Genomic DNA, 12,752 nt, shown 5'->3' on the forward strand with positions numbered 1-12,752 from the left:
GAACTTGAGCCGGTTACAGAGCACCTTTGTTCGGCATCTCTTGTGGGGAAACTGGATACTTATGTTACCACTACTTTATTTAACTAAAGCATTCAGAAACTTGCTTTATTCCGCAACTACCTTAATAGAAATTTAGGTTGTAAAGGCGGATAAAAAATCACTGAACAATGGAGAATTATTGCTCTCGCGCTACTCACAGGTGAAGAGCCACAGGGGCTCGAACGAACTCGGGTCCCGCCCCGGCTCCCCCCGGCCGGAGGGTGTGAGTCTCGGGGCAGGGAAGGGAGCAATCCCCGGGAAGGGAAACGCCATCATCTGAGCGGCTTGCCCTGCAAACGTCGCCTGCCAGAGGTTCTTCATTGTTAACGTTGCCTTTCGTTTCATGTAATTCCCATGGAAGGGAGTTAAAACCCCAAGTCCCTCTAAAAGTTGGGCATCTAAACGGTGTGTTTGGACTGCGCAGTAAATTTGGCGTGAATGGGCTGATGAACGGCGGGCCTGCGAAGTTTCAGGTCTGTATCCTGCAAACACGTGACGATGTTGTTGTTGTTGTGAGCGCAGGACCGAAGGAGCCGCGGTCATGTCCCAGGAGTGCGGCGATGAGTGGGAGCTGAGCAAGGAGAACGTGCAGCCCCTCAGGCAGGGGCGGGTGATGTCCAGCTTGCAGGAGGCGCTGGCTCAGCAGGACTCCTCCAGCCACACCGCTGTGCAGCTCAAAAAACAGTGGGTGATGTTATAACACCCCCTTTCCCCTTATATTCCTCCCTCCTCCTCCTCCTCATTTTTCTATGTCTTACTCAACTGTACTAATCTCATAAGCGTTAAAAAAGGCATAGAAGATGTTTAGTAGCTGATGTGTGTGCTACTGTCACACTCCAGGTGTTTAGAGCTACTCGCTGTAGGTGCTGTGTGGTACAGACTGCAACTTTCAGGTTTGCAGTGGAGCATTTAAACAGCCAGGGAGATTTGGTTGTACTTTTAACTTTAATAGTTAAGTCTTAGTTTACAGCGTGGAAAAAATATTTCCAGTGATACACATGTACTTATTGGATGGGTAATTTTATCTTTTAGAGAATTTGAATCAGAAATCCGATTTTACTCAGGAGATGACCCTCTGGATGTGTGGGACCGGTAAGTTTCCCTTTTTTTTTTTTCAGAAAAAGAGTAGAAAGGTCAGATATCCTTGGAAAAGCAAGGGAAAAGCATTCTAATTTAGAAACTCATTCCAAGTTAAATTCTATACTAGTTTTTGAATAATGTGTTTCAATATTATGCCTATTTTTTTTCGAAATCCCCTTAGATTGTACAGAAACTTATTCAGAACTGACTTCCTGTGAACATCTTCCATCTGTAGGTACATCAAGTGGACAGAGCAGACCTTCCCCCAGGGTGGGAAAGATGGAAATCTTGCAGCAGTTTTGGAAAGGGCAGTGAAAGCCCTCAATGAGCAGCAGCAATACTACAAAGATCCTCGCTATCTTAATCTCTGGCTCAAGTTTGTGAGTATTTTCTTAATCCCCCTTGGGTCTACTTTTCCCAGGGACTTGTCATGTCATCTGCACAAAGCTAAGCTGATTTTTGTGACAGCAGAGGCAAAGGATGTTGTACAACAGGTGCAATATTAGAAGTATCCCTCTGCAAAGATATTACTTTTGAATTTCACTTATTGTTTTTGATGGGATCTTGAGACCTTTTTTAGAGTTGTTATCTTTGGACAGCTACAAACTCCAGAAGTTTTGTTTTGGAAAAGCTGGTTTGACTAAGTAGAGCTCAAATAATAATTTAAAGAGAAAGGGAAGTGATTTAAAGATATTTTTTAGGTGTTATATCTGCCCTACCAGTCATTTTAGCTTCTGTTGTCTTGTATCCACATCCTGTATTTGAGCCAAACCAAGCCGAGCATGTTCTGGTCCTTCCCTGTCTCTCCATTGCTGTAATTTTTGTTGTTCTCATCTTTTTAAAGCAGCTTTTCTCCAGGTTTAGCTTCCTGAGCTGATTTACCAGTTCCAAAACTGGCAAGGAATATGCTGTACTTTATCTAAAGCTGAAATAACTGTTCTCAGGAATGCTAATATGACATAGGTCAATCACTGAATTACCTCAGATTAAAAAAAAAAAAAAATCTAGGAAATGGTTGCATGTCCTGGCCTTACAGCTGCTGCTCTCAGACTTGTATTGAAATCAGGGGGGTCTTGCTGGAGGCATCAGAATGCAGGTTTTTGACTTGGACTCCTTTGCAATCCAGTGGGATTACTGACCTGGGCTTGTTTCAGGGCAATTGCTGTCACGAGCCCTTGGATCTGTACAGTTACCTGCGCAGCCAGGAGATTGGCACCACGCTGGCACTGCTCTACATCACCTGGGCAGAGGCACTGGAGGCCAGAGGGAACTTCAGGAAAGCAGATCTGATATTCCAGGAAGGGCTTCAGCGCAAGGCTGAGCCTTTGGACAAACTCCAGTCCCATCACAGGTGAGGGAACAGCTTACTCTGAGGTGCTTCCCCGGGTACCTGGTAGAAGGTTATGCTGACTTGTCCCATGTTTTTCTAGGCAGTTTCAGGCCCGCGTTTCTCGGCAGGCACTGCTGGCACTTGAGGAAAGTCCAGATGGAAAAGATACAGGTCTGCTGGAAATTGCAGAGCCTCAGAGAAGCTCACTGGCAGATCTCAAAGGCAGGGGGAAGAAAAAAGTGAGAGCACCCATTAGTCGTGTGGGAGATGCAGTTAAAGGTACATTCAAGAGCTGAAACCACCTGTTATTGGAAGAGTTGCATCTTTTTGTCGTGGACTTTGCAATTGAATGTGATCGTTGAAGGTTAATTTGCATAAATCTTCTTGCTTATAGCCACGAACCCAAACAGAAGCCTCCAGCCTCAAACTTCTCTGCAGCTTTCAAATACTCCGGGTTTTGCTGTGTTTGATGAAAATTCAGCCTCTGTAGACGAGATTCCCACACTTACAGCACAGTCATGGGCAGCACCTCCAGCTCCCAGGGCCAAGGAGAATGAACTCAGTGCAGGACCTTGGAACTCTGGCAGGGTAAGGAGTCTCCAAACAGCCTGGGACAAGAGAGGAAGGTGTATGTAAGCTGATGACTTCTGATCCCTGAGACAAAGGTCATGTCTTTCTCCCTTGCCTGGGGTTTGTGTCTGTTAGTAAATACAGATTTTATAACGGAATCATAGCATCCCAGAACGGTTTGGGGTGGAAAGGACCTTAGAGCTCAGCCACTCCCACCCCTGGCCATGGGCAGGGGCACCTTCCACCAGCCCAGGTTGCTCCAAGCCCTGTCCAACCTGGCCTTGGACACTTCCAGGGATGGGGCAGCCACAGCTTCTCTGGGCAACCTGTGCCAGGGTCTCAGCACCCTCACAGGGAGGAATTCCTTCCCAATATCTCATCCAAACCCACCCCCTTGTCCTGTCACTCCAGGCCCTTGTGAACAGTCCCTTTCCTTCCAAAGACTCTCTGGCTGTGCATAACCTATTCAAGTTTAGCAAGCTGAAATTACTAGAAGAGGTTTAAAAAACTCTCTGGAATTATTATATCAAGTAATTATATTTCTTGCAAACTAGAAAAATTGGTAGAGGTGGCCTGCCAAGCTATTTGGAGGTCAGAAAAGGAATGTGAGAGGGATTCTCTGAGAAGGAAGAGTAAGAGTCAAATTATATTGTAAAATACCACCTGAAGGAAGAACTTGTTGCCTGCCTTACAGAAATAAGGCACGTGCAGCATTCAGCACGTCTGTTTTGAAGTGCTTGTGAGGAAAACAGCAGAGTGGAGATCAAAAGAATTGCAGAACTGCTGTATCAGTGGGATATTTATCCTGACAGTGGGATGACAGAAAGTAGGTTCCAGTGGTTTAAACTAACGCAGGAGACAGGAAAAGAAAGAGCTGTGCTCGGGTGTTTTAGCTCTTCTAGGGAAGAGATCCAAGACGTTATCTGAAGGGAATTAATCCTGCGAAATTAAGTTTGTTGTTAGGTGCTCAGATAACCCCCAGTGTTCCCCTGTTCTTTGTAGCTTCGAGAGGAAGAATAGAAAGTAATCAGGTGATAAAAATATTTTAGATTTCCCAATATAGAAGTTGTTACAAATGAAGCTTAGGAACAAAAACTAGGATGAGGGGAGGTATGCAAATAGGCTGAAATTCAGGGGAACTCCAGGAATATTACTCCCAGATACAAAGCAGTTTGATTAAATGAACGGAAAAGTTCAGTAAATCACAGGTTTAATTTAGCTTGAGAAGAATGAGGAGGAATTATTAATGCAGAACTTCTTTTATCAGTTGCTTAGGGCTGCTGAACACATTCATTCTGGTCTCCAAATGCTTCTGTATATCTTTTAATGTCTGGCCTTAGAATTCTCTCTGTTCTCCCCTTAATGAAATTTGTTAGATTTAATTAAAAAAATAAAATAAAATATCCTGCTACTAGAAGAAGAGTTGAGGATGTTTAATTCCCCTTCACTCAAGGGTAGGGAAGGAATAACCTTTGGTGAAGGCTTTGAGATAATAAAACCTGCACAGAGGAAAGAAGCTTCTCTAATTGCTGGTGTGAAGATGGCTGAGTAAACAATTTGGGAAACTTCTTGTGCTGAAGGGTCACAGGGAGTTCAGATCAGCAGATGAGAGGAGTGTGTTGTCAGACTAAACTCTGTTCTCTGAAATACTGGACCTCAGAAACAGTTAAGGGATTTTTGTGGTGTTGGAATGGCCTCTGAAAGGAAAATTTTAAAACCCCTAGGTCTGAAGGTCCTTGGTTGACAGGAGAAGGAATATTATAATACAACTGGGACAATCTTAGCTGGAAAATGAGGACTGAAGCATTTGTGGAAAACAGGCAAAGAGAAACTGGAATACCCACCTTGACCAGAATAACATTCCCTCTCTCTCTCTCTCTCTCTCTCTCTCTCTCCATATAATATTCCCTCAGAATAACAGAAACTGGGATGGTGAGGTCACATGGGAGGAGCGTCTTGCTTTTTAGGTGTCAGTGTTCAGCTGCTGGGTTGTTGTAACTATTTATGTGTCAGAATGACAAGAATCTTGGAAAAGTCTGTTAGGTTTAATTCCTTTATATAACGAACCCTACAAACAGCAGAACAGCAGGAAGAGGGAGCTGCAGAGCCCCGGGAGGTGTGCAGTGTGCAGTGCCCAGATGAACCTTGCAGCTGTTAACGGTGCCTTTCCTCCCTCAGCGTCCTCGCAGCGCCTCCAATCCTGGCGTGGCAGTGCCCGGCCCCCTGCCCAGCTTCACCCCCTACGTGGACGAGTCAGCTCAGCCTCAGATGATGTGAGTCTTGAGCTGGAGATGGGAACTGCCTTTGGAACTCTAAAAGCTCTTTCCTAAAATTCTGACTTGTTTTGCCAAGTAGTCAAGCCTCTAGAGCTACAAGAATTTAAAAATCCGTCAGCCTGGAAGCAATCAGTGCTGCAGCTTGATGGCAGAGGCTCCAGCAGAGGTTGCATAAGGACATGGGAAGTGTTCAGCCAGCACTGCTCATGATGGGGGAGCCGATGTCATATTTATATGTGCTAATTAGTCTAATAGCTTATCTCAGTGTGTTTGCACAAACCCACAGGTCCCTGTCTTAGGGTGCCCTTTGCTGTGGAACAGCCTCAAATTGAGGCAGACTTAGGGCTGTTTTTCTGTCTTGGGAGCTCTGTGCTCAGCATATCTGGAGTTTTATTCTGAAACAAGCTATCAGAGTTGCCATGACAACAGTGTTGCTTAGGTCGTGGAGGAGTGAGTATGCTGCTTTGCCTGAAATTACCTTCCTGCTTGTGCAGTCTCCCTGAAATTCTAATAAATCCCAGGAGATGGGGTGGTTTTGTTAGAGCAGAGGACTTTTTTTTTTGCAAAGTTGCTCTACCTTTCTATGGCTAATGATGGCCAGGGAATACACAGGCTCTTCCTGAGAGAGAAATGGAAAAGACAATTTGGTATTGCAGTTTCCACAGCTCTGAATTGCATAGAATTGAGGACTGCTGAGAGGTGGTGAACAGCATGGATTTTTCCTGTGGGTTTTGTATGTTCTATGTGGACTGCAGAATAGCTCTGACCAAGGACATGCCATAGTTGGGTTGAAGAATCTGTAAAAAAATAAATTTCTGTTTAAACTGTTTCTTGCTCCTGAAAGTCAGTGATACCACAGAATTAAATCTCTTGGCATGCTGGTCTCTGAGATGAAGATTTGTTACTTACTTTAGCTTTTTATCCGAGGGAGAGGGAAGGAGTGGGTGGCACTGAACATTATGTAAATTAGCTCTAAGCAACTCAGGCAGAGACTTTGTATGCAGTTTTATATAATGTAGCTGAATGTTTAAAAGTAGATTTTTTCTTTTCTGCCTTTGAGTCCATTTCCTCATGATACCATGGTCACACTTAAGTCATGTCTGAAAGTGTTGTGTTGAAACTGTGTGAACATGATGCAAATCATGTCCTCAGCTGTCATCCAGAGGTCTGGGCAGAAGGACCCTGTAGTGATGTTGGTAATGAGCCTCCACGTTCCCCAAAAAAGCTTTAAAAACCCAAACATGAGAAGAACCTCTTTGCCTCCTGATCTCCCATATAGTGAAAGGGCTGGGAGTCCCTTCACACGCAAACCAAAACTGATGTCTTGGAGCTGTGCACAGGGCTGTCTTTGGATCTGCTCACCCAGACCACAGCTAACCCAGTTTCTAAGGTCAGTTGTTCAGATCATCTTTTACTGAGGCACAGCTGAGTCAGTCCAGCTGGAGTCAGCTGGAATGCTGCTGCCTGTAAAGCTGTAAAGTGTTGGTTCCTCTCTCCTGATATTACTGGGTAGTGCTTTGAGAAAGCCCTTGCATGCTAAGGAATTGTGACTGGACCTTATTAACTGTTTGGGATTGATTGTTGTTGTTTGGTTTGGTTTATTTATTTATTACCCCCTTTGGAGTTGTTTGCTGGCCTTTCATCTGCTACCATTCCAGTTTTCTGCTTTATTTTTTCTAACAACGGATCATAAGGTCTTTACACTGTTCCACAACCAGAGTCTGAAATCAGCCCTGTTGTCTCCTGGGCCTGCTTTTCTGTGCTACAGTGAAGTACCACAGAACCCCAGTAACAAATTCCCGGTTTTCCAGGACTCCGTGCAAAATCGAGCCCAGCATAAACCGCGTGCTGAGTGCTCGCAAACCTGAGAAGGAGGACCCGCTGCAGAGAGTGCAGCACCATCAGCAGGACCCTCAGGAGCAGAGGGAGATGGTGATGTACTGCAAGGACAAGGTTTATGCTGGAGTCGATGAATTCTCTTTGGAAGAGATTCGAGCTGAAATCTACAGGAAGAAAGCGAAAAAGAAAACTGAAGGTGTGTTTCAAAATGGGCTGAAATAAGTAAGGCTTTCAGAGATGGGATCATAACATTATATTTGCTGCTCTCTGTTATTGCAGCTGCTTTTCTTTTTCTACTGGAAGAGTTATTTAACTGCTCTGAGGTACACAGACAGTAACATGTCTGACAGCTTTGCATTCAAGCTGTGGAACAGGGAAAGACCCCTTTACAAATAATTTAGGCTTTAGCCACCAATTGTATGTTAAATATGCATTGGGCCTTACAAGCTTTTCTTCCTTAGAGGAAATGCAAGCCATAGCACAGAAGAAGGAAGAAATACAAAGGCAAATTGAGGAGCTGGAGAAGAAATTGAAAGAAGATGACAAGCAGCAACAACCACGTGAACAGGTATTGTCCTCACTTAACTATTCTTTTAGTAACAGTTGTAGGATTACTAAAATCTGTGAAAGTTATACAGGGTTGCAAAGAGTAAAATTCTGTAACTATACTATGCAACAAAAATGGACTTTGTTTCATGACAGTAAGCTAAGTACCAATAAAAATGGCTGAAGACAACTAATGACCCACACAGGGTTATCATAGTAATAGTTTTGGAACCTTTTTTCATGGCTTGTGATTCCATCCCTGTAGAACCAAAACCCGGTGTTGTTTCTATAGGCAGCAGAGATAAGGGAAGCTTTGGCACCTTTGGGCCCGCAAGGATTTACTTCTTCCAGTGCAACAGAAGTTGGGGAGAAGCAGCTTCAGCGGCAAAGGTAATAGAGGGTTTTCTTTGCCAGCAACGAGAAGGTTTGTGGGGATAAGTCAGGAGTAACATGGATGACTAGCAGCCTATTTCTGCAGGCAGAGTGGAACACACTCCTCTGTCAGCCTGCAGCCAGGATCTGCCCTCTCTCTCTCAATATTTTTGATCTTAACTTCTTGCAAGTAGCATACGTTGCCTTTTTTGTGGAGTTTACTTCTGTTTTGTGAAAGTCTGTAAAGTATAAGAAACAAATTTATATCTTTTTTGCAGTGAGTTCCATGTCTGTGAAGATACTCAACTACATAAACCATCTTGTCCTGAGGGTAAGTATTAAATTTTTTTTACCATTAAGGCTTTGTAAAAGGGGGAAGTGTTTTTTTATATGAACAGCAAGACTGCAGCAAACTAAAAACAAAAGTCTAGGTGGGTTAAAAGAATGAAAATGAGAAGGTTCCACGAGTGCCTTTAACCATATTCAGCAGATTGAGTATCTGAGGCCAGAGAATGTCACTGTTTGAAAGGACATTTGAGCAGAAGAGCTTTTTGCTTTCAGTAGCTGGAGAGCTTTTTTCAAGCTTTCACATTGGCAGTCCTACTAAAATCTCAAAAGAGTTTAATGCTACCATCAGATTGTTACTATCTTAAGTCCTTTTGCCTCAGAGGATTCTCTGGAGGAATACAACCAGAAGTTGTGTGTTTTTCTCTTGGGGAAGGTTTGTTGTTGGGAAGGATGTGTGCTGAAAAACTTACTTTTGACCCGAATTAACTCCTGGTGCTGTTGACAGAGGTTATCCCGACTCCTGATGTATCCCCAGACACCCACAGTGGAAATGTGCTTTTAGACCCTGAGGAGGAACAGAGAGATGAGGCCAGCCTTCCAAAAGAAGGTACCAATTCTGATACAGTCTAAAAAGAGCAAGCTAGCTCACATAATATGGTGGTAAAGGTGTGGTTCAGTAATGGGACAAAACCAAGCCTTTTTTAATGGGGTTCCTTAAATGCCAGTTCTGTAATTTCCTGCTAGGACCAGCATTTTTAAATCGTGTATTAAATATTTTAAGTAGTGTTGGATACACTGTTGTGGAAAAACTGTTGATATGACAGAGCCTCTTGGTTTTTCTTTACAGATGTAGGTCTGCTTCCCCCACTGGCTCCTGCTCCGTTTTTCTCTATATTTGATGAATCCTCTACTTTAACAAATCAGAATATAAGGTAGAAATATTCAAGACCTAGATTTCAGAGGGAGGGAACACCTGAAATATCAAACCGTTTTCTGTAGCTTCTGAAATAACTGTTTCTTGCAAGGGTGTGGGGTGGCACTTTGTTTTGTTTATATTGTTATTTTTTATTTCACTACTCAGAGTCCATGATGAGGAAATACTCTTCTGTTGTTCTTCCTCAGCCTAGAACTATTTAAGCTGCTATGTGAACTTTCTTCATTTTGGAGAGCTGTATATATTGCAGTTAACTGGCAGCTCTGTACTAGAAAAAGAGAGATTGAAATTGTCGGTAGATAAAAACTCTTGAGGAATCTGCTCTGATAAGTATTTAATTGAATGTAACTTTATCTTAGTTGTTCTGCAGATCATACCCAGACAAGTGCCCGTCGCCCTCTCGCTGTTCGTAAACCTTTGGCCTCTCTGGCAGCAAAGGAAAACGTCTCCCCAGAAGCCTGTGTAAGGACACAGCCTGCCCACAGCAGAGCCCCTGCCCAGGAGGAACCAGCACTGCCTGTCCTGCTGACAGACCGACCTGATTGCAATAAGCAGGGATTCTAAACTGCTGTCTGGCATGGCAGGACTGGAATTGGGGCATGCTAAGATTATACTGGAAATTCGTGGTTTTATTAGGCTTTAGGGTGGGCAATAAGGAGATGATGGTAGGGAGTCTTCCGAAATTTAGGCAAGTCATTAGTGGCCAGAGCGTCAGATACATTTTGGAAGGTGGTTGGGTGGAAGAAAGGGGAGAGAGAAATATTCACCTTTTAAATAAATTAAAGAAAAAAATGTCATAAAATGTACAGGCTTTTCACTGTCTCTTCCTGCTTTTTTTAAGGATGAGCTGAATGGAATCGAACCTTTGACTGAGGATGCAATTGTGACAGGCTCCTACAAGAACAAACCCCTTTGTGCCAACCCAGAAGACACATGTGACTTCAACAGGGCTGCCCACCTGGCCTCGACGCCCTTTCACGGGCTGGGGGCTCAGAGAGTCCCAGCTCCTGCTTTCTCCCAGAGTGGCCTGAAGGAGGATAGTCCAGAATCCAAGAGTGCACCTCTGGAGCAGGAGACGCTGGTGTGTGAGGGAGCGTACAGGGAAGCTCTGTGTGTAAATAAACTGAGGTAATTAACAGCAAAGTACCTTAAACCCTGTGTGTCTTTCACAGTTGTGGTTTTATTGTGGTTCTGTTGCTGAAGAAACAGTTTTCTGAATAGACTGGGATATTCCAAAGACAGCCATTTTTCTAGCTTAGGGTCTACTCTGCCTTGAGCAGATCCAAGAGGCAAGAGCAAGCCCACTTGGCTTTTCAGCATTACTGCTCTGGGCCTTAACTCCATGCTTTTACTGAATAACTTGCAAAGTAATTAATAAATGCATTCTGTCTTGGTTATCAGACATGAAAAGCAGAATCATCAGTTCCTTTCATACTCGTAGGCTTCTGCAGTTATTTTAAGTATATAAGATGCATCTGGTGACTATAATTTAGTTCTTCTACAGAGGAGGGAAGCTGGAGAGAAGAAAAAAACTGGCAAACAACCTTCTTTTTTATCCTTGTAAACCAAAAAAGCATCTTATATGGGGGTTTCTTAATTTAGAGCTGAGTTGGTTTTGCTGGCTGTTAGTATGTAAACACATATACCATGCCAAGGTGTTTGTTTACTTGGGAAGCTCTCTGGAAACCATGCTGATTATAATTAGGCAGAGTTGTTTCCCACCCAACCTTTTACTGCTTTAAAAGCCCTGAAATTTGGTAGCGAGATGAGGAATAAATATTCAGTATGTCTTCTATGGTAGCAGTCAGATTTAGTGGAAGAGGAGATAAAAAGTCATCTGTAGACTCAGATTCCGAGTATAAACAGTCATCAAAGCCAGAATGAAGCTCTGACATGACTTTTGGTTTTCCACTAAGGATGGGAAAGGATTTCTTTGTTAATTAAATGTGGAAGTGCACAGTATCCTCTCCTGGTCACTGGGCTGGCATTATCTCAAACCTGTATGTCCTGGCAGTCTGAATAGCTGCTGACTTTATTTCCAGCCCAATCATGGAAACAAGCCTGGAAGACACTCGCTCGTCAGGTTCTTCAGTCTCAGGAGGTTCTCTGTCCTCTGTTACACAAACATCCGCTATTAAATACCTGCGTATCCCTGAGAAACTGGAGCTGGCTCAGAGCCTGCCTGCTGAAACAGGTCCTGATGCTGGAGGTGTCTGTGGAAATGCTCCTGGTTAGTACTAAACCAAGTTTCACTCACAACAAATAACTTGCAGCTGTCACTAAACATGTTTCTTCTTGTCCTTCCCGTATCTCACTGTGCTTCCTGTGTGTTTCCCACTGCTGTGACTTGTGCCTGAACTTGTGTCCCTTGTGGGAAGCAGCAGAGAGGTGCAGCACAGAATGCTTGTCAGCATCCAAAACATGTAAATATTAAGGGGACAGAAGTTATTAAGGTGGTAAAACAGGGAGTGTGTAGGAATAATGAGGTCAAATTCTGAAAGGAAAAGTTGGGACTGGAGGGCAGTGAGAACTTCTAAGGCAGCTTTGTTTTGGTTTGTCTTGGTTTTTTCTCTGTAACGATACCGTGTCTCTCCTGATGTGCTGATAACTGCTACTTTGAAAAAGGGGAATTTGAAATCTAGCGAAAGTTTCAGAATTTTGGTGTAAATTTGCACTTTTAACTGCGCTGTAAAGTGTGGTGCTGTTTCACAGTACGTGTCTTATTCCTATTGAAGGAAAACAATACTGGTACTTGAATAGTCAATTTATTTTTCTTCTAGCTAAAAGCCCTTGTTTCTCTCTGTTCTGAATATTTATACTATAGTTAGAACAGGAATGGTCACAAAAGGCCTTTGAGATCTGGCCTACAGAATTAGGTGTATGTGGCATGATGGCTTTTCAAGGTGTTTAAACTGCTTTAACTCCTTTGATTTTGACTTATGATACTTTAATTAGAATTGTGTATCTGAAAATTCTCAGTGTATCTACTCTGGAGAAGAATGTTCTTGTGTGCCTGCAGACTGTTTTGTGGTGAAGCATGCTTGGGACCTGGAATGAAAACACAATTCCTACATGGAATTATCTTATGTGTCTTCCAGGAGGTAAAAGCCACGAAATTTTTAATATTGCGGTGAGCAACAGTGTTGGAGTCCAACTTTGTTTTCCTTTTCTTCCGTAAAACCCCTGCTGTAATTAAAGGACTGAATTTCACTAAAACTCTTCATTTGAAAATCCTAAACTGATCACTTACTCTGGGCATAGATTTGAAACAAGGAGTGTTGATTTGCAGAATGAGTTTGACTTCTGCTGTGGCTGAATTAATTCAGAGCTTTGTCTCTTGTGGAAGATACATTTTGCATGATGCTGCAGGAGACTCCTTGAGACGTGAGTCTGTGAGGTGGTTGTAAAGAGGAGTGTCACATTCACTTCACAAACTGTTGGGAAGAGGTGAAGTGACTTGCTGGAAGGTGAACAGTAA

The 12,752-nt window shown here is 43.3% G+C and overlaps 2 protein-coding genes across 10 annotated transcripts in view; both read left to right on the forward strand.

Annotated features, from left to right (window-relative positions):
• Positions 1-12,752, forward strand: part of LOC116787990 (deleted in malignant brain tumors 1 protein-like) — a 499,349-nt gene that overhangs the window by 164,466 nt on the left and 322,131 nt on the right. The gene's annotated exons all lie outside the window — the stretch shown is intronic.
• Positions 1-12,752, forward strand: part of BUB1B (BUB1 mitotic checkpoint serine/threonine kinase B) — a 28,341-nt gene that overhangs the window by 1,190 nt on the left and 14,399 nt on the right. For 8 of the 9 annotated variants that reach the window (XR_004357577.1, XM_032690849.1, XM_032690846.1 and 5 more), the window contains exons 2-18: positions 562-723; positions 1,072-1,131; positions 1,355-1,499; positions 2,274-2,470; positions 2,550-2,728; positions 2,844-3,037; positions 5,198-5,292; positions 7,107-7,330; positions 7,596-7,702; positions 7,973-8,070; positions 8,331-8,383; positions 8,846-8,947; positions 9,188-9,272; positions 9,634-9,736; positions 10,116-10,402; positions 11,317-11,504; positions 11,656-11,697. Coding sequence is in view for 8 of the 9 variants with exons in the window: in XM_032690849.1 (XP_032546740.1) it covers positions 581-723; positions 1,072-1,131; positions 1,355-1,499; positions 2,274-2,470; positions 2,550-2,728; positions 2,844-3,037; positions 5,198-5,292; positions 7,107-7,330; positions 7,596-7,702; positions 7,973-8,070; positions 8,331-8,383; positions 8,846-8,947; positions 9,188-9,272; positions 9,634-9,736; positions 10,116-10,402; positions 11,317-11,504; positions 11,656-11,697 (2,302 nt within the window). In the remaining variant the exon portion in view is untranslated. The remainder of the gene's footprint in view (positions 1-561; positions 724-1,071; positions 1,132-1,354; positions 1,500-2,273; positions 2,471-2,549; positions 2,729-2,843; positions 3,038-5,197; positions 5,293-7,106; positions 7,331-7,595; positions 7,703-7,972; positions 8,071-8,330; positions 8,384-8,845; positions 8,948-9,187; positions 9,273-9,633; positions 9,737-10,115; positions 10,403-11,316; positions 11,505-11,655; positions 11,698-12,752) is intronic. The other variant, XM_032690854.1, reaches the window with a different exon arrangement.

This window comes from Chiroxiphia lanceolata, chromosome 6 (genome assembly GCF_009829145.1).
Source record: "Chiroxiphia lanceolata isolate bChiLan1 chromosome 6, bChiLan1.pri, whole genome shotgun sequence".
Taxonomy (NCBI): domain Eukaryota; kingdom Metazoa; phylum Chordata; class Aves; order Passeriformes; family Pipridae; genus Chiroxiphia; species Chiroxiphia lanceolata.